This window comes from Ochotona curzoniae, unplaced genomic scaffold, assembly GCF_017591425.1.
Source record: "Ochotona curzoniae isolate NIBS_2020 unplaced genomic scaffold, NIBS_Ocur_1.0 scaffold_1037, whole genome shotgun sequence".
Lineage (NCBI taxonomy): Eukaryota > Metazoa > Chordata > Mammalia > Lagomorpha > Ochotonidae > Ochotona > Ochotona curzoniae.
The window spans coordinates 17,275,541-17,295,612 of record NW_024467083.1 but is presented as its reverse complement, the minus strand read 5'-3'; the positions used below and the strand labels follow the sequence as shown (position 1 = coordinate 17,295,612).

The window sequence follows — 20,072 nt, the reverse complement described above, 5'->3', positions numbered from 1 at the left end:
TATAAACTGGAGTTGTAAAGCATTTTTTTAATGTTAGACACCTATAATAATGCTTGGAAGATTAAAGAGAACCATTTTTGTATGGGTGGAGGTAGGGATTAATGGAGCCTTAGGTTTTTTTTTTAATGACTATAAAATATGCAGTGGCTGTGACCTGATTCCCTTATCCTTCTGAATCATTCTTAGATTTGTATGATTTTCTTCTTTTCTAAATTGTTTTTTTTTTAAAGATTTATTTTTATTATTTTTTTATTGGAAAGGCGGATATACAGAGAGGAGAGACAGAGAGGAAGATCTTCCATCCGATGATTCACTCCCCAAATGAGCGCAACAGGCCGATGCTATGCTGATCCGAAGCCAGGAACCTCTTCCGGGTCTCCCACGCGGGTGCAGGGTGCAGGGTGCAGGGTCCCAAAGCCTTGGGCCGTCCTCGACTGCTTTCCTGGGCCACAGGCAGGGAGCTGTAAGGGAAGCGGGGCTGCCGGGATTAGAACCGGCGCCCATATGGGATCCCGGGCATGCAAGGCGAGGACTTAACCACTTAACCACTGCGCCACCGCGCCGGTCCCCTTTTCTAAACTGTTTTAAGTAAGTCTCCTCCTTGCCTAGGAGCATTTATATCATATCTATTTATATTTGGTTAGATGGCTACCACTGATTTTTTTTCATGCAACTTTCCACACCTATATATGGAAATACACAGTGAATAGATTCTATTTCCATTCTTTTTAAAAATTATTTTATCTCTGTTAATATTTTGCCTTTATAAGAATAATAAATTTTATTTTTTGCTCCTTAATAAATTCTCCTAATCTTGTTTCAATAAGATAAGCATCAGTAAGAGTCCTCAGAGACCCCATCTGGACTTCAGTTGCTGTAGACTTAAATTGTAATTAAGTACCAGAGTGCCAACCACCTCTCTCCAGCTGGTTTCCAAATACCGTTATTTTTAAAGACAGCTCTTATATTTTACCTCACCTAACCAGCTCTTGGGTGTAAATGAAAGTTCACTTAAAGGAAAATTCAGTTTTGTTTATGTGATTTGAAAAAAATCCAACAAAATATAATTTAATATGGAAATGAGGCCGTATATTTTTCTTTCTTTCTTTTTAAAATTTCCAATGGAATACACTGTAGTGTTGATGCTACACAATTTCTGTCTGGTAAATAATTGTTCACATGTACCTTGGGCTGGCAGTTCTGCCTTCGGTGCTGTCAGAGTTGACTTGTGCTGAATAGTTGGATTGTAAGGTAGTGGTAACGCCTCCTGTGATGCCAGCATTTCACATGTGTGTCAGTTTGAGTCCCAGCTGTTCCAGTTCTGATCCAGCTGTTTGCTAATAGTGTGGAAAAAGCAGAGGAAAGTGGCCCAAGGGCTTGGGCCTCTGTACCCATGCAGGAGACTGGGAGGAAACTCCAGGTTTTTGGCTGTTATGGCTGTCGGGGGAATGGACCATCAGATGGATCTGTGTGTTTTCCTCTCTCTGTGTCACTCTGCCTTTCAAATAAATAATAGATCTTAAGAAAAAAAAATCCTGGGTTGTGTAATTAAAATACCATTCCTTTCTGCTGGGAATTTAATAGCATAGAATTGAAACTTGACTTTAAAAAATTGTTAATAAAACCAAAGCAGAATCAACGCCAGCTTAATTAAGATATATTTTCTGTTACCTATTTATTTGTTTTTATTATAAAGTCAGATATATAAATAGAGAGGGGGAGAGACAGAGAGGAAGATCTTCCTTCCAATGATTCACTCCCCAAGTGACCTCAACGGCCGGAGCTGTACCAATCTGAAGCCAGGAGCCAGGAGCTCTTCCGGGTCTCCCACCTGGGTGCAGGGTCCCAAGGATCTGGGCCATCCTTGACTGCTTTCCCAGGCCACAGGCAAGGAGCTGGATTAGAACTGTTGCCCATATAGGATCTCGGCACGTTCAAGGTGAGGACTTTGGCTGCTAGGCCATGGCACCGGGCCCCTGCTACCTATTTAAAAACCAGCAAAGGGGCCCAGTGTGCTAGCCTAGTGGCTTGGGTCCTCGCCTTATATGCGCTGGGATCCTATGGTGGGTGCTGGGTCATGTCATGGTTTCACTTCCTATCCACCTTTCTGCTTGTGGGCTTGGTACCCTGTGCCCACATGGGAGACCCGGAAGAAGCTCCTGGCTCCTGGCTTCGGATCATCTTAGCAGCTTTAGCCATTGTGGCTATTTGAGGAGTGAACCAGCAGACGGAGAATCTTTGTTTCTCCCTCCCTCTGTAAATCTAACTTTCCAACAAAAATGAAATAAAGCCTTAAAAACAAATTCAGTGTATGTTAGGTATTTGTGTAGTTCTTGTTCTGTGTGGCTTTCTTGACCAGAAATGACTACAGCATTAAACTTGTAGCTATGATTTGAAGTAGTATTATTGCCGTAAATTTCATTACAAACTTACTTAATATTTTTACTAATACTTATGAATGCTAAATATGAGGCCTATAACATGTTTCATATTATGAAGTAGATGGAACTACCTTAGAAAATTATAGTCTAGTTTGTCAGCCTATCTCACATGCAATAAGATATTGTGAAGTAACCAACGAACCAACAATCAATGTGAGTCAGACTGCTTATGATCTACATCAAAGAATTGTAAAACCTAATATACTTCCGTAATGGGGCAAGAGAGCGGAGAAATCTTCCATCACCCTAGAAGGTGTGAGGAAGACGTGAAATATTAGTTACTCCTCACTAGGGCATTGAAGATTTCTCTGCACACCCCTCCTAAAACTGTTCTGCACCTAAACTGTTGACATATGTCTTATTAGGTTTATAAGCCAGTCTAGACTACCCAAAAAAAGCCAGGTTCAGCAAAATTATGCTTTAACGCTATAAAATGCCAAATATTATAATGAAAATAGACACAAGACAGCTGAACAATAATCTATAGCCATTTTAAGATGTATAGAACCTGGTTATGTATAAACTAAAATTGAAATGTCAATGAAGTAGTCACAGGATGTGGTAAAGAACTTGCATTTTTTTTTAACATTGGTTACTCAATACTATGTCAATTAATTCCATAATGTTGTAAATTGTTGCTGATGTTATGTTGGGGCTTTTATTGATCGGGATGATACTCTGCTGGCTCTACCTTCAGACCAGAGAAGGTCTCCCCAAGAAACCGATGAATTTATCTGGACAATGAGATGCTGGACTCTATGCTTGGTATATGCTTGCAATGAAAGAATCTTGACTGAATTTGAACTACAATATTGCAACAAGGTGGAGGAATCCACCATGGAGGGAGGGCATGGAGAGGGGATGGCTGAATCCTAGAGCCTATGAAACTGTGTCACATAATACAATGTAATTAATAATAATAATGAATTACAGTCTAGTTTGTGTACTTGGTACATGGTGATGTAAGTGAAATGCTACCTAAGAAATAATTATAGGAAGGAAATATTATGATTTTTATTTCTTTTTAGCTAATTTAGTTGTATTTGAAGATGGGGCAGGGTTGAGAGAGAGAGAACAGAGAGACAGTCAGTTGCGGGAAAGAGCCACGCTGGGTCAGATCAAAACATGAAGCTGGAAATGCAGTTTGAGTTTCCCACTTTGTGGCAAGACCCAAGTACTTGCGCCATCTGCTGCCCTCCAGTTAGGAGGAAGTTGAATTGGGAACAGAGCCAGGATTCAGTCTCAGGTAATTTGTTAGGGGATTCCTAATTGGTTTTTTACTCACTAAACCGAATGCCTACCCCTAATATTTTTCTTCTGAAGTTAAATAAGTATAGGCCCTTCTTTTGTTATGAAGAATTATCTGAAGATTTGGAAAATGATGAAAGTGCAAATCAGTGAGTAATCCCAGAGAGACTTGTGAAAAGTGATCAGAATTTAATGACTGGGAATCTCATTAATTGTATCCTCTTTTGGGCAAAATCTGAGCAGGAGGATGCTGGTCAGCTTAGAAAATAGCAAAGGAAAATCCAAAGCAGAAGGAGTTGGGCAGTTGGCCAGTCAATAGAGAGCTTTGTGACTTTTCTGCTTACTGAGGCAGGAGTAGCATCATGGAGAGAGATGAGTGACATTCAGTGTTTAAATGGAATAAAAATCTTCCCACACTCTGTGCTTGGTTTACACCTAACACCTACGTGAAAGGGAATGGAATCACCTGCTGATGAGAGCATTCTGATCTGCTAGGTATTTGCACTTCTCATTATGGAGAAATAAATTGATTATCAAGTAAGCAAATTGGAAAAAAAAAACCCAAACAACACCCTGTGTACTTGTATGTGTGTGAGCTTCGTTAAAGTTTGTAGTGTACCTCTAGTTCACAAGGTGTGGTAGTCTTCTGCATTGCTCTGAATCTTAACATTTCCAACAGTTGAGGCCGTTTAAGTTGTGTGGCCTCAACTGTAGAAGAAGGATTAGTCTTCACAGATTTCCTTCCTAGTTCTAAGCCTTTATGAATTTGTGAGCTGTGCTTAGCTGCCAGTGCAGATTTACAGGTAAGCATTAGAAGTGGTTTTAGAGAATATTGACTTTGCTTGATATTACCATGCCACAGTTGCCTTGTTTTGTTTGGTTCCAGTACAAGATGGTACCTATCCCAGGGAAAAGGCATTATAAGTATTATATACCTGGGAAAGTGTATTTAGGAAGTACCTAAATATGATTTTTTGGTGGGGGGGATGCCAACGGGGTACTGGCACAGGCGTGCTGGCTCCATAGGCTAATCCTGGCAGTTCTGGCATCCCATATGGATGCCAGTTCATGTTCTGGCTGCTCCATTTCCAATCCTGCTCCCTGCTTATGACCTGGGTAAGCAGCAGGGGATGACTCAAATCCTTACACCCATGTGGGAGACCTGGAGGAAGCTCCTGACTTTAGGATTCAGATAGGCTCAGTTCTGGTTGTTGCAATCATTTGGGAGTGAATCAGCAGATGGAAGATCTTTCTGTATCTTCTCTGTAAATTTGCCTTTCGTACAAGAAGAAAAAAAAGATGAAAAAATATGATTTGATTCTTACTGAATTTTATTTATTTTTAAAAAATATTTATTTATTTACTTGAAATATGTATTTATTTACTTGAGAGATAGAGACTTACAGATCTTCCATCTGCAAGTTCACTTCCCAAGTATCTGCAACTGTTGGAGTTGGGCCAGGCTGAAGCCAGAAGCCAGGAGCTTCGCCAGTTTCTCATTTGGGTAGCAGGGGCCCCGGTACTTGAACTATCTTCCATTGTTTTCTCAGGCACATTAGCAGGGAGTTGGATAGGAAATGGAACAACTGGGACTTGAAACAGCACTCATATAGGATATTAGCATTGCATGCAGTACTTTAACTTGCTGTACCACAGTGCCACTTCATTAATGACGTTTAAAAACATTATGTATTATAGGAAACTTCAAATACGCACCTGTCACCTCATTTTAGTAGTCATGATTATTATTTCATCTTTATTTTTCTTATCATCCACTGGTATCTTGAAACAAAAACAAGTTTTTTTTTTAATCATTGTAGTTCTAGTATGTGTTTTTTGGAGATAAGGACTTAAAAAATTTAGGTGTATTTGTATTATAAAGAATGACTTGAGTTTGATAAATACTTTCACTTGTTTATATTAGAAATTACAGGAAACTGATTTTTGTATAGTTTCCACATAGGAAAACTTAAATATGAAACAATAGAACTAACTTCTTTGTCTTAACTGTTCTGTTTAATAATTAGGTTATCAATATGACGGCAGAAGAAACAGTGAATGTAAAAGAGGTTGAGATAATCAAGCTAATTTTGGACTTCCTGAACTCAAAGAAGCTTCACATTAGTATGTTGGCACTTGAGAAGGAAAGTGGAGTCATAAATGGTCTGTTTTCAGATGATATGCTTTTCCTGAGGTATGCTTTCATTAATACTATAAGGTTTGTAGTTGTTTAAAAATGTCAATTATTAATAAAGGAATATGTGTAGTACAGATAGGTTTTAATTGTGAAAGACTGGAATTTTTTAAATGTCTTTAGAGTAGATTATTTATAAAATATTGTAAAATGTTTTCAGTAGTAATATACTGAGATTATATATATAAAAAAAAGGCCACAATTCTGTTGTGATTGTGGCGTCATCATAAAGAATGTTTGACTAAGAAATCAGGTACTCTGGGAAGTAAAGATGCAGTTCTGAAATAGCTTTTTTTTTTCTGGCATAGAAATACTCACCTGAGAATACCCTTAGAAATGTATTCATTATAGAAAATAGAGGAAAAGAAGGAGAGGAAAAATCACTATACTGCCCAGATACACTCTTGATAATTTTCTGAACATATTTAAAATGACAGAGCTAGGTGTGATGGCTCAATTAGCTGACCTCCAAGCCCAGCATCGTGTATGGGCACTGGTTTGTGTCCTGCTTGCTCCACTCCCCATCCAGCTCCTTGAGAATGGCCTGGGAAAGCATTGGATGGTAGCTCGAAGCCATGTGGGAGACCTGAAGTGGCTTCTGGCTCCTGGCTCCAAACTGGATTGGCTCAGCTCTACCCATTGCAGCTATTTGGGGAGCGAACCTTCAGGTGGAAGATCTTTTCTCTCTGTCTCTCCTCCTTGTAAATCTGTCTTTCCAATAAAAATAAATAAATGCATGCATACATAACTTAAAAATGACAGCAATTCTGCTGTATATATAATCTAGAATCCTGCTTCACCTATTAATATCACAAGGATTCTCTGTGTGATTACAAAAATGATACTTTTTGAGATTTTTCAATTAATTTCCTAACAGTGTCCCTAATTTTAGACATTATCCAATTTTTAAAAAATATTCTGCTGATTAACTTTTAAAACAAGAGACTTTTTCTTCATCTTGCATTATTTCCTTTGGGCAAGATTCCTTGGAGTGAAATTGCAAGGCAAAGAAAATAAACATGTTTGTCAAAATGGAGAGCTAAATATATCCTAACTTGAACTGAGTGGAAAAAGAAAGTTCCAAATTCTTAGGCAGAGTGTATTCTGTTCTCATGCAATACCAGTTATCCTTGACAAGGAGCACAGTTTTTTGGGTGTATGGCATTTTGTGACTTGGAATCTTTAAATGATAATATATTCCTAGCTCATAAAAAAGGAACTTTTAAGAAAACGGCTTTATTGAGTTAGAGGAGTTTATTTAAAACACATTGTATTTCCATGTATTTTACGTTATAAATGTCATTCAGCCGCAAAAAGCTTGATCATAGATTGATGTAGCTTGGTGAAATAGTGGGATAGCCAGGAATTAGTACCAAGGCAGTGTTCTTCTGGACCTGCATTTTAAGCATTGGTACTCTTGGAATTCAGCAGTGTCTCTCAAGTACCCTCTACCAGCCTGTTGGTGTCTGACAAAGTTTTAATGATCTGAAGTGAAGGGCAAAGAATTGCCTTTCTTTAAATTCTTTAAATATATTGACCTTTGGAATTGTGTCCTTCCTACTTTTTAGATATTAAAATTCCCTTTAGAAAATTATTGTTACTATCTTTTAAAAATAGAATAACAACTTTACAGTCTGATTTAGATCTTCCTGTGTATCTTTTTTAAAATTTTGCTATTTCTAAAAAATCCCAAAGTAGGGAAATTATTACTATAAAAGAAAGGGATAAAAATAGCCCTAAAAGTAGTAATTTTAGGAAGCTTATATAAACTGTTTAAAAGTGGGAGAAAATTTACTCTTTGCTGTTTTCAATCTCAGTATATAACTTTTGTGTCAAATTCCTTAAGGATGTAGAATTCATAATTTAGAACAGTTTCTCATTCTTTGCACTGTTAACATTGAGACCATGTCGGAGTTTATCCTCTGCAATATACAATGTTTAACAGCATCTATAACCTCTATCTTGTAGATGCCAGTAGTAGCTCTACTTGTAATAACCAAAATGTCTCCAGACATTGTCAGATATCTGTTAGGGACACAAAATGATCTTCAGTTGAGAACCATTAGTTTAGTGAGAGTAGAACATACCCATACATTGGTTCCTAAATGTTGTGTAATAGTTTTATTCCAGCTAGAAGATAGAGAAATAAAGGAACTCTTGATATTTCTTCTGAGATCAGATGAGATCGGGCGTGTTCAGGGTGGTATGGCCGTAGACAAACTCTTGATATTTCTGTTCAGATAAGAAACTTACATACATATTACTGTGAATAGTGGCTGCATATGTACAAAAAATTTTTTTGTAAAGTATATCCATTTATGAGTTTAAAAGGCAAAACGAGAGACCGAGGTCTTCCATCTGCTGGTTCACTCTCCAAGAGGCTGAAGTAGCTCTGTCTGGGCCAGGCTGAAGGTAGAAATCAGGAACTCCATCCAGTTCTCCATGTGCGTGCTGGGAGCTCACCTGACTGTGCAGGTGCATTGGCAGGAAGCTAGATTGGAAGCAGAGATTGGAACTAAATTTAACACTCTGATATGGGTTGCTGGCCACAGCTTAACCTGTACTGCCACAAAGCTAGCTCCAAACAAATTCTTCTATGTTACAAATTGTTTAAGAATGATTTTATATATGTTAAACAAATTCAAATAGTAATTTCATCATATGCTTTTTGAAATGTTAGTGCTATTTTTTATCTATTTTACTTTAAGTTGATATAACCTGAGTAGGATAACATGCTTGATGTTCTTTATTTAGGCAGTTAATTCTTGATGGCCAATGGGATGAAGTTCTTCAGTTCATTCAACCTCTGGAATGTATGGAAAAATTTGACAAAAAAAGGTAAGATTTTATCTGAAGATTTTAGTGTCTTATGATCTATAGAAGTTAAGAAGGAACAAAACAATAAATTTAAGCTCATAGTTCTTCCTGGAAAACAACATCCAAATTCCTTTGAGTTAAAACACCTCTGGAGGACTAGTTGTATGTTTTTGAGTTGTTCAAACATCAGATGCAGACCTGCTTCGTTAATAATGCATATCTATATAAAAAAGCTGGAACAACAATTTCTGCTTAACAGTATAGACTTTGAAAGATGTCATTTCATTATCTCCAAGCCTCCATCGTTTCTGAAGAATAGTAAGCCAAAATTTGCATCTTATGGGCCTGACTCAATGGTTCAGTGCCTTGCAAGTGCTGGGATCCCATATGGGTGCCACAGTTCATGTCCTGGCTGCCCCACTTTCCATCCAGCTCCCTGCTTATGCCCTGGGAAGGCAGTAGAGGACAGTCCAAAGCTTTGGGTCCCTGCATCTGCCGGGGAGGTCCAGAAGAAGCTCCTGGCTTCACATTGGTTCAGCTCCAGCCATTGCAGCCATTTGGGGAGTGAGCCAGTGGATAGCAGATCTTTCCCTCTGTCTCTCCTTCTCTCTGTAAATCTGATCTGCCTTTCAAGTAAAAACAAATGAATCTTAATTAAAAACAAAAAAACCCCAGAAAACCAAAAAAACAAAAATAAAACCAAAAAACCAAAACGGGACGGCCTGGTGTGGTGGCCTTGTGGCTAAAGTCCTCGCCTTGCAAGAGCCAGGATCCCATGTGGGTGCCAGTTCTAATCCTAGCTGCCCTGCTTCCCATCCAGCTGCTTGCTTGTGGCCTTGTAGAGAGAGACAAAGAAATACTACATCTTCTCACTCAATCCCTGAATGCCACAACAGCTAGAGGTGGGCCAAGCCAAAATTAGGAATTCAGTCTGAGTCTTCCATGTTTGTGAAGGGAACCCAAGAACCCAAGTAGTCTGCTGTGTGCCAGGGTGTGTATTAACAGGAAGTTGGATTAGAGGTGGAAGAGCTAGAAATTGAACCAGGCACTCAACGAGGTGCTGATGTTGCAAGTGACAGCTTAACTGCTGTGCCAAATGTCCTCCTTGATATACATAAAAGTTTATTATTATTTGAAAGAGCAGCAGGGAGGAAAGAGAGAAAGGTTGATTTTCAGTCTGTTTGTTCACTCCCTCAGAATGTTCATAATAGCCAGTTTGTGGCCATGCCAAAACTGTGAGCTAGACACCTCAATCCAGGTGTCTGGGTAATAGGAACCTAAATATCTTATTTGTTTGTTTGTTTGTTCATGGAAATACACATTTTATTGCATTAGAAAAATTCATTTGAACCACATGGTGGCCATAATGCTCTAGTCCTGAGCAGGCTCTGTCATCCCACCATACCTCTCATTTTTCATTTATTCTCTCTCTGTGTCTATCTCTTTGTCTCTCTCTCTTTTACACACACACATACACATGATGCTGAAAAGAGAACAGAATGATATGAAACAATAAGAGCTGGACATGGAATATTCTGTGCTTCCCCTCCCCACAAACAGGCCACATACCTCTTCAACTGTTCTCTAATGCTGAACACTAAATAAACTGACCCAAAGAGACTGTGAGCCTGAAGCAACCCTGGCAGCTGTTTAGGAAGTATGGCCAGAAACATATATAGCACTTGCCAGCAGCTCAAGTCTCCATCTAAGATGCCAGAGCCCACCAGCAAGCACAGCAAAGCACAGAGCTGACCTTGGGGAAATGGGATGGCACCTTCCCATTGCCACTGTCACCTGTATATTCAACAGTTATACCCCTAGGCCTGGAGCACCCAGCTGAACATCCTCCCCTATAGCTAAGCACATGAGTTGGCTGGTGTGATGGGTTCTCTGAGGTCACTGGCTGGCAAGTGGGACTGGGAGAGTTGGCTGGATATGTTGAGGTCAGTGTTCCCTGTTACAGCCAGCATAGTGGGTGGAAAGTGGGGAGTTATTATTACATCCCTTGGGGTGGATGGTTAGGAGGGTCCTTGGGAGGTTGGGGCAGGAGAGCGGGCCTCTGGGGAGGAACCCAACTATTTGAACTATGATCCTTTACCTCCCAGCATGTAGTGTGTCATGGATTGGAATCAGAGGCAGAACTTTACCCTAGTTACTGCAGTACAGGATGTGGATGTCTCAAGCAGCAATTTAGCCTGCTGGACCACAGCACTCTCCTTTTTTTCCTCTATTTTTTTTTGAGATTTATTTATTTTTATTGAAAAGTCAAATTTACGGAGAGAAGGAGAGACAGAGGGAAAGATCTGCCATTTACTGGTTCACTTTCCAGCTGGCTGCAATGACCAGAGCTGAGTTGATCTGAAGCCAGGAGCCAGGAGCTCCTTCTGGGTCTCCCATGCTGGTGCAGGGTCCCAAAGCTTTGGACTGTCTTCTACTGCTTTTCCAGGCCACAAGCAGGGAGCTGGATGGGAAGTGTGGCAAGTAGGACATGAACTGATGTCCATGTAGGATCCTGGCAGTTGTGCCATTGTGCCAGGCCCTTCTTCCACATTCTTTAGGCTACAATATTTTTATTGATTCAGTCTGTTGGCCCTTTTTCTTGCTGTTAACCTTATGGTAGTGAATTTTATTTATTTCAGATAGTTTTCACTTTCAGGATTGTGTTTTGTGTTTTGCTAAAATATTTTCATTTATTCACTGATTAAGATTATTCTATGCTTTAAATCTTTGAACATATATATAAGAACTGTTTATTTGATAATATAGTCTTTACTTGCTAATTTAAATATCTAATCATATCAGACTCATTTTCTGATTATCTTTTTGCTAAGTCACTTAAAAAAACCAGGTAACATTTTATAAATGGAATTTTAACATTAGAGCTTCATTCTTGAGGTTCTTGATTTTTTTGAGAAGCAATGATTTTTATTCAGGCAAACAATTGGTTTGGCTAGCCCCCAAATGTAAACTGTCTCCCCTTTAATAGATACCAGATGAAATTTCTGATTATACGTGTTATATATGTTTTATATATATTATATATGTTTGTATGTTTCTGGTCATACTTCCTAAACAGCTGCCAGGGTTGCTTCAGGCTCACAGTCTCTTTGGGTCAGTTTATTTAGTGTTCAGCATTAGAGAACAGTAGAAGAGGTATGTGGCCTGTTTGTAGGGAGGGGAAGCTTAGAATATTCCATGTCCAGCTCTTATTGTTTCATATCATTCTGTTCTCTCAGAAATTTTTATATTAATTATTTTTAGTTTCGATGATTCCTTTTTTTAAAAGAAGATTTATTTATTTTCATTACAAAGTCAGATTACAGAAAGGAGGAGAGACAGAGAGAAAGATCTTCCGTCCGATGATTCACTCCCCAAGTGACTGCAATGGCTGGTGCTGCGCTGATCCGAAGCCAGGATCCAGGAACCTCTTCCAGTTCTCCCACGTGGGTGCAGGGTCCCAAGGCTTTGGGCCGTCCTTGACTGCTTTCCCAGGCCACAGGCAGGGAGCTGGATGGGAAGTGGAGCAGCCAGGATTAGAACCGGCCTATATGGGACCCCGGGGAGTTCAAGGTGAGGACTTTAACTGCTAGGCCACACTGCCGGGCCCAGTTTTGATGATGCTTATGAAGTTGATTAGGGTGAAAATGGTCAAGGGCTACAGGAAGGTGGGTGAGATTACCATTTTCACATTCCTTTTAGTTTGCCTTCCTTTATTTGGAGGAAGGGGGAGATGAGAGAAGCCACACCCACTTTCCCAAATGCCTCTGCACCCGGGGATGGAGGACAGCTGCCCGACACCACCCCAGGGTTCCCAATGTGGGGCTTGCTCTGAGGGTCCTGCTCAAGAGGTTTCGATAGTTCAATAGTTCTGAATTACTGCCAAACTTGCCATTCCAAGCATGATGAAATCTCTCCAGAATCCACTGGTTGACATAGTCCACTCCAGAGTCTCCATTTTCCCAGATATTCACTGCCAACTCTTGGCTGGGGTAGTTGATCCATTTGTTCTGTCCTTGTTGTGGTACTGGGTGGATTATTTATTTTTTTAAAGATTTGCTTATTTGAAAGAGTCACAGAGAAGGAGGGAGTGGGAGAGAGAGAGGAGAATCTTTCATCCACTGGTTCACTGTGAAATGGCTACAATGGCCACAATGGCCGGGACTGAGCCATGCTGAAGGCAAAAACTTCTTCTGGGTCTTCCATGTGGATTCAGGCACCCAAGCACGTGGGACCATTCTCTGCCACTTTACCAAACAGTTAACAGTAGCTGAGTCAGAAATAAATAAAGCAGCAAGGACGTGAATTGGTGCCCATAAAGGATGCTGGAATTGTAGATAGTGTCTTTACCCATCACGCTATAGTGCTCCTGCTCATTTTTATTTAGCCTTCTAGCTATTGCTTGCTTGCTTGCTTGCTTGAATCTTCCTTGCATTTTTCGTTTGGAGGATAGGTTAGAATTTTGGCACTTGAATTTCTGTAATACATTTTGAGGCATTTTTTTTTACTGGGCTGCTCTCTATTTTTGGAATTCCCTTAATTTTCAGCTTCTGTGGTAGTGCCAGTTTTATGGTTGATTCTGCAAGATGGTGAAACTGCACCTTTCTGCTTTAGTTTTAGCTTAAGTTGTGTGCACTAGAGTGTGTCCTTGGCTGAAAAGCCTTATACTATTGAATCTCATCTGCCAATGTGTGCTTTTTTTTTCAAGGATTGACTTCTTTCTAGGTATGGCAACATTGGGTTGTCTTCAGCGCATTAATTTTTTTTTTTATCAACTTAGGGGTTAGCATTGATATCAGTAGAAAAATTAGCCATGTACAAATAACCATTAGCAGAAGTTTAACCTTATTTGTGTTTTTATGTGTGTATAGCCTTGTGTGTGTGTGTATACATATGTATATATATGTAAATGTGAGAAGCAGAGAAAGGTCAGTCCTATTTGCTGGTACACTAATGCCAGAAGCCTGGTACTCAGTTATTTGAGCCATTATGAAATAATGAACAGATTAGGAATTGAACCCAGGCACTCTGATATGTGAGTATGGGACACACGGGTCTGGACTGATGCATCACCTGATGTGCTATTCCTTTTACCATCTGCTGCCTGGAATCCTGGAACATTCATTTTTTTTAATTTAAAAGATTTATTTATTTTTATTACAATGTCAGATTTACAGGAAGAGGAGAGACAGGAAGATCTTTCATTTGCTGGTTCATTCCTCAAGTGGCCTCAACAATCAGAGCTGAGCCAAACTTAAGCCAGGAGCTTCTGGGTCTTCCACAGGGGTGCAGGGTCCCAAGGCTTTGGGCTGTCTTTGATTGCTTTCCCAGGCCTACCAAACAAGGAACTGGGAGGGAAAGTGGACAGCCAGGGTATGAACCGGCGCCCAGCTGGGATCCCAGCAAATTCAAGGCAAGGACTTTAGCCAATAGGTTACTGCATCGGGTACCCTGGCATACTCTTAATCATTCTTTCAGTCAATTCTGTCTTTCCTTTCAGTCCCAACACTTGATGATGGAATTGGTTTCATATTCTTTTGCAGTCTTGCTGGGCCCTGTGTATATTTTATAAAATGGATGACTTTCTTCTTAAAGGCAAAGATTTTTGACATTTGTTACTCTAACAGTGGCTGGAAGAATGACTTAGGTGCATTATAATTTTTCTTTCAACTTTTAGAAACACTTTTTTTCTTTAAAATGTTTATAACATGCATGCCTACTAGCTTCTCCTCCCTGAACAACACTACTGTGAAATTTAAAGTAGTTATTTTGTGACTTTTTAGGAATATTGTTCATTGATTCCTACTCTTTATTATTATTACTATTTATTTTTATTGGAAAGTCAGAATTACAGGGAGAAGGAGAGACAGAGAGGAAGACTTCACATCTGCTGATTCACTCCACAGAATGTCACCATGTCTCGAGCTGAGCTGATGTGAAGCCAGAAGCCAACCAGGAGCTTCTTCTGAGTCTCACACATGGCAGTAGGGTCCTAAGGCTTTGGGCTGTCCTCTACTGCTGCATTATCTGACCATAAACAGGGAACTGGGTTTGGAAGTAAAGCAGCCAGGACTTGAACAGGTGCCTATATGGAATGTTGATACTTGAAGGTGGAGGGTTAGCCAACTGAGTCTTTGTAGACCTCATCATTTACTCCTACTCTTTCAGCTCTATTTTCTTTTTCTTAATCCTTTCTAATTCTTAAAAAAAATTAGAGGCTAGAATTGTGATACAAGTTAAACTTCTATTTGTGATTGTGGCATTTCATGTTAAAGTGCTGATTTGAGTCCCAGCTGGTCCACTCCCAATCCAAGTCCCTGTTAATGCAATGGAAAATGGTCTAATTGCTTGTGTCCCTGTCACCCACATGGGAGAACTGGATGGGGTTCCAGGCTCTTAGCTTTGGCTTGGCCTGGCTCTGGCTGTTGTGGCCATGTGGCTAGTGAACTAGAGGATGGAAGATCCCTCTTTCTCTGTCATTCTGACTTAAATAAAAAAAAATTTATTAAAGGATTAATATTAGGTTAATCTTTTTATTTTTTAAAGAAAGATTTATTTTTATTGGAAAGGCAGAACAGATTTACAGAGAGGAAAGACAGAGATCGTCTATCCACTGGTTCACTCACAGATGGCTGCAACAGCCAGAGCTGAGCCGATCTAAAGCCAGAAGCCAGGAGCGTTTTCTGGGTCTTCCACATGGGTGCAGGGTCCCAAGGCTTTGGCCATTTTCTAAATGCTTTCCCAGGTCATAAGGAGAGAGCTGGATGGGAAGTGGAACTGCTGATGCCCATATGGGATTTTGGCACTTGCAAGGTGAAGATTTAGCCATTGAGCCATGCCAGGCCCTAGGTTAATCTTTCTACAGTGTGTGAATATACATACAAGATATAACATTGTATCTTCTACATATATAGAATTACTATTTATAACTTTTTTGAGACTTAAGTAGGATGCATTTCAGGGGAAAACATTTTGAACTAGAAAAACTTTCATTTAATAAAGTGGTATTTGATATCTTTCATAGAAATGGAATTTTTGTATAGAATTAATGTTTAAAATCGTATCAGGGCCAGTGTTGAGTTACTGCTTGCAGTCCTGACATTGCACATGGGTGCCAATTCCAGCCCTGGCTGCTCCACTTCTGATCCAGCTCCTTGCTGATGTGCTCGGGAAGGTAGTAGAAGATGGGCCAAGTCCTGTGCACACATGGGATACCTGCATAAAGTCCCTGGCTTCTGGCTTCGGCCTGGCCCAGCCTGGCCATTGTGGTCATTTGTGCAGTGAACTTGCAAATGGAAGATCTCTTCTCTGTCTCTCTCCCTTGCTCGCTTTGTTACTCTGCCTTTCGAATAAATAAATAAACCTTTAAAAAGTCCTTCCTCTTAGAATTATATTTTAATTGCTTTTGATTGAGATTATTTCAGTTGTGCATTTTGTGTGATAAACACAATAAAATGTTTTTAAATGTTTTTGAAAGCAAAGGCAATTGCAATAGCTTTTAAGTACATTTGACTTGTCAGATATTAGAAAAGAGATGAAGAGACACAAACATAGCTTCCATTTGCTAATTCACTCCCCACATGTGTACAGTGGCCTTATTAGGGCAGTTTGACGCCAGCACTTGATCCAGCTATCCAATAGGTTGTTAAAGGCCTAACATCTTGGACCTGGCAAGACAGCATGGCAGTTAAAGTCCTTGCCATATGGGCGCTGGTTCTACTCTGGCGACCCTGCTTCCCATCCAGCTCCCTGCTTGTACCTGAGAATGCAGTCGAGGACGGCCCAAAGCTTTGGGACCATACATCCGTGTGGGAGACCCAGAAAAACTCCTGCCTCCTGGCTTCGGATTGGCTCAGCTCCAGCCACTGTGGTCGCTTGGGGAGTGATTGGGTGTGAACCATTTGACAAAAGATCTCGCTCCTTCTCTCTGTATATATGCATTTCCAATAAAAATAAATAATCTTTGTTTTTCTTTTAAAAAGGCCTAGGGCCCGGCGCGATGGCGCAGTGGTTAGGGTCCTCACCTTGCATGCCCGGGATCCCATATGGGCACCAGTTCTAATCCCGGCAGCCCTGCTTCCCTTCCAGCTCCCTGCCTGTGGCCTGGGAAAGCAGTCCAGGACGACCCAAAGCTTTGGGACCCTGCACCCACGTGGGAGACCTGGAAGAGGCTCCTGGCTTCGGACCGGCATAGCATCGGCCGTTGTGCTCACTTGGGGAGTGAATCATCGGACAGAAGATCTTCCTCTCTGTCTCTCCTGCTCTCTGTATATCTGACTTTGTAATAAAAATTAAAAAAATAAATCTTAAAAAAAAAAAAAGGAAAGGCCTAACATCTAAAGGCATCACCTGCTGCCTCCCAGGATACGTATTAACAGCAAGCTGGAACCAGTAGTAATACTGGGACTCAACCCAGACATGCTGCTGTGGGATGCAGGCCTCTCAACTGGCATCTTGACCACTATGCCAAATACTTTGCTCTAAAAAAGTCTTTTTAAAAATTTTTATTAGGGCCCAACGGTGTGGCCTAGCGGCTAAAATCCTTGCCTTGAATGCGCTGGGATCCCATATGGGCGCCAGTTCTAATCCCGTTAGCCACACTTCCCGTCCAGCTCCCTGCTTGTGGCCTGGGAGAGCAGTTGAGGATTGCCCAAAGCTTTGGACCCTGCACCCATGTGGGAGACCCGGAAGAAGTTCCTGGATCCTGGCTTCGGATCGGCATAGCATCGGCTGTTGCGGTCACTTGGGGAGTGAATCATCGGACGGGAGATTTTTCTCTCTGTCTCTCCTCCTGTCTGTATATCTGACTTTCCAATAAATAAATAAATCTTAAATTTTTTTTAAATTAAAAATACTTATTGTTTTAAAGGTAGAATGATAGGGAAGGAGGGAAGAATAGAAGGAGAGGGAGAGGAAAAGAGATTTTTTTTTTTCTGTTTAAAGATTTATTTTTATTATTTTTCATTGGAAAGGCGGATATACAGAGAGGAGAGACAGAGAGGAAGATCTTCCGTCCGATGATTCACTCCCCAAGTGAGCGCAACGGCCGATACTATGCCGATCCGAAGCCAGGAGCCTCTTCCGGGCCTCCCACGCGGGTGCAGGGTCCCAAAGCTTTGGGCTGTCCTCGATTGCTTTCCTGGGCCACAGGCAGGGAGCTGGAAGGGAAGCGGGGCTGCCGGGATTAGAACTGGCGCCCATTCGTGCAAGGCGAGGACTTAACCACTTGCCCCACCGCACCGGGCCCGAAAAGAGATTTTTTTACCTGCTGTTTCATTCTCAAATTGGCAGTAGCAGCCAGAGCTGAGCCAGGCTGAAGCCAAAAAAGAGGAATTCCATCCCAGTTTCCCATATACATGGCTATAACTTAGCTATCATCTACTGTATAGGGTAAGTTGGGACTCTAAGTAGCATTTCACTATGGGATGTAGGCATTCTAAATGTTTTTTTTTTTTTTTAAAGATTTTCAATGGTTTTTATTGGAAAGTCATATTACAGAGAGACAGAGACAAAGATCTTGCGGCCTCTCATTCACTCCCCAAGCAGCCACAACGGCTGGAGCTGAGCCAATCTGAAGTCAGGAACCAGGAGCTTCTCTGGAATCTCCCATGTGGGTGCAGGGTCCCAAAACTATGGATCGTTCTCTACTGCTTTCCCAGCCCACAAGCAGGGAGCTGGAAGGAAAGTGGAACAGTCAGGAGATGAACTGGCGCTCATATGGCACCCCATCGCTTGCAAGGCGAGGACTTCAGCCACTGTGCCACCGTACCAGTACCTCAAGTGTTGCTTTTATCCTATTGCACCACAATGCTCACCCAAAAAATGTCCTTTTTTTTTTTTTTAGGTTGATGCTTGAAGCATGCTTGATCTGTTTGCTATCATTCAGCTTTTTAATTATGTTTTATTTTTGCAGATTTCGATATATTATCCTGAAGCAGAAGTTTTTAGAAGCTTTATGTGTTAACAATGCAATGTCAGCAGAAGATGAGCCCCAGCATGTAAGGTTTTTATTCCTGAAGGTTTGCGCCATAGTCTTGTTTTCAGTCATAAGTTTTATTCACCAAAACAAAAGATTAATGTCCTGGGTTTTCAATTTTATGTGTTAGGATGGAGTTGGGACTGATATTTTGAATGGAGTACTTTCAGCGTGCTCTGTTTCTCAAGTTGTAGCTTAATTTAAGCTAAGATGATCTGTGTGAGTGGCTAAGTGAAAGGGTGTGTGTTCCTCCCTTTTCAAGGTAAGTTAGACATGGGAGATGTTTGACTTAATCACTTGTCAAAATTGTATGTTTTCCTTTTTTAATAAGGATGTGTTTATTTGTTTGAAAGATGGAATTACAGAGAGACACAGATTGTATCTGCTGTTCACTCCTCAAATGGCCATAGTGACTGGGGCTGGTCCCGTCCAAAGCCAGAGGCCAGGATTTTTTTTTTTTTAAGATTTATTTTTATTATTTTTTTATTGGAAAGGCGGATATACAGAGAGGAGAGACAGAGAGGAAGATCTTCCGTCCGATGATTCACTCCCCAAGTGAGCGCAACAGCCAATGCTAAGCCTGTCCGAAGCCAGGAGCCTCTTCCAGTTATCCCACGCGGGTGCAGGGTCCCAAAGCTTTGGGCCGTCCTCGACTGCTTTCCTGGGCCACAGGCAGGGAGCTGGAAGGGAAGCGGAGCTGCCGGGATAGAACTGGTGCCCATATGGGATCCTGGGAGTGCAAGGCGAGGACCTTAACCACTGCGCCATCGCGCCAGGCCCTAGGCCAGGAGTTTTATCGGATCCCTCACATATGTTGCCGGAGCCCAAGCACTTGAACCATTCTCTATTGTCTTGCATAATCGGTAGTAGAGCAGCTAGGAGTTGAACTAGCACCCATATCATTTGCCAGGATATCAGCTGGTGTCCCTGGCAGTGGCTCAACTCATTATGCCACAACATTCACCATATTTTCTCCTCTCTTCTTCTCCCCTCTCTCCTCTCTTCTCTTTTCTCCCTCTACCCTCTCTCTTCCCTTCCTTCCTTTTAAAAAGATTTCTTTAGGCCTGGCATGATAGAATAGCGGTTAAAGTCCTCACCTTGAACGCGCCGGGATCCTATATGGGTGCTGGTTTGAATCCTGGCAACCCCACTCCCCATCCAGCTCCCTGCTTGTGGCCTTGGAAAGCAGTCCAGGAAGGCCCAAAGCCTTGGGACTCTGCACCCACGTGGGAGACCTGGAAGAGGTTCTTGGCTTCGGATTGGCTCAGCTCCAGCTGCTGCGGTTGCTTGGGGATTGAACCATCAAACGGAAGATCTTCCTTTCTGTCTCTCCTCCTCTCTGTATATCTGACTTTGTAATGAAAATAAAGAAATCTTTTAAAAAAAATAATTTGCTTTG

At 41.1% G+C, this 20,072-nt stretch overlaps 1 protein-coding gene across 4 annotated transcripts in view; it reads left to right on the top strand.

The window, feature by feature from the left end:
* The window catches only part of WDR47 (WD repeat domain 47), a 63,543-nt gene that overhangs the window by 9,197 nt on the left and 34,274 nt on the right, over window positions 1–20,072 (top strand). For 3 of the 4 annotated variants that reach the window (XM_040999317.1, XM_040999315.1, XM_040999314.1), the window contains exons 2-4: window positions 5,717–5,883; window positions 8,638–8,721; window positions 18,611–18,695. In XM_040999317.1, coding sequence (XP_040855251.1) covers window positions 5,726–5,883; window positions 8,638–8,721; window positions 18,611–18,695 — 327 coding nt within the window. In that variant the 5' untranslated portion in view covers window positions 5,717–5,725. Of the gene's footprint in view, window positions 1–5,716; window positions 5,884–8,637; window positions 8,722–18,610; window positions 18,696–20,072 lie in introns of those variants that run through there. The other variant, XM_040999316.1, reaches the window with a different exon arrangement.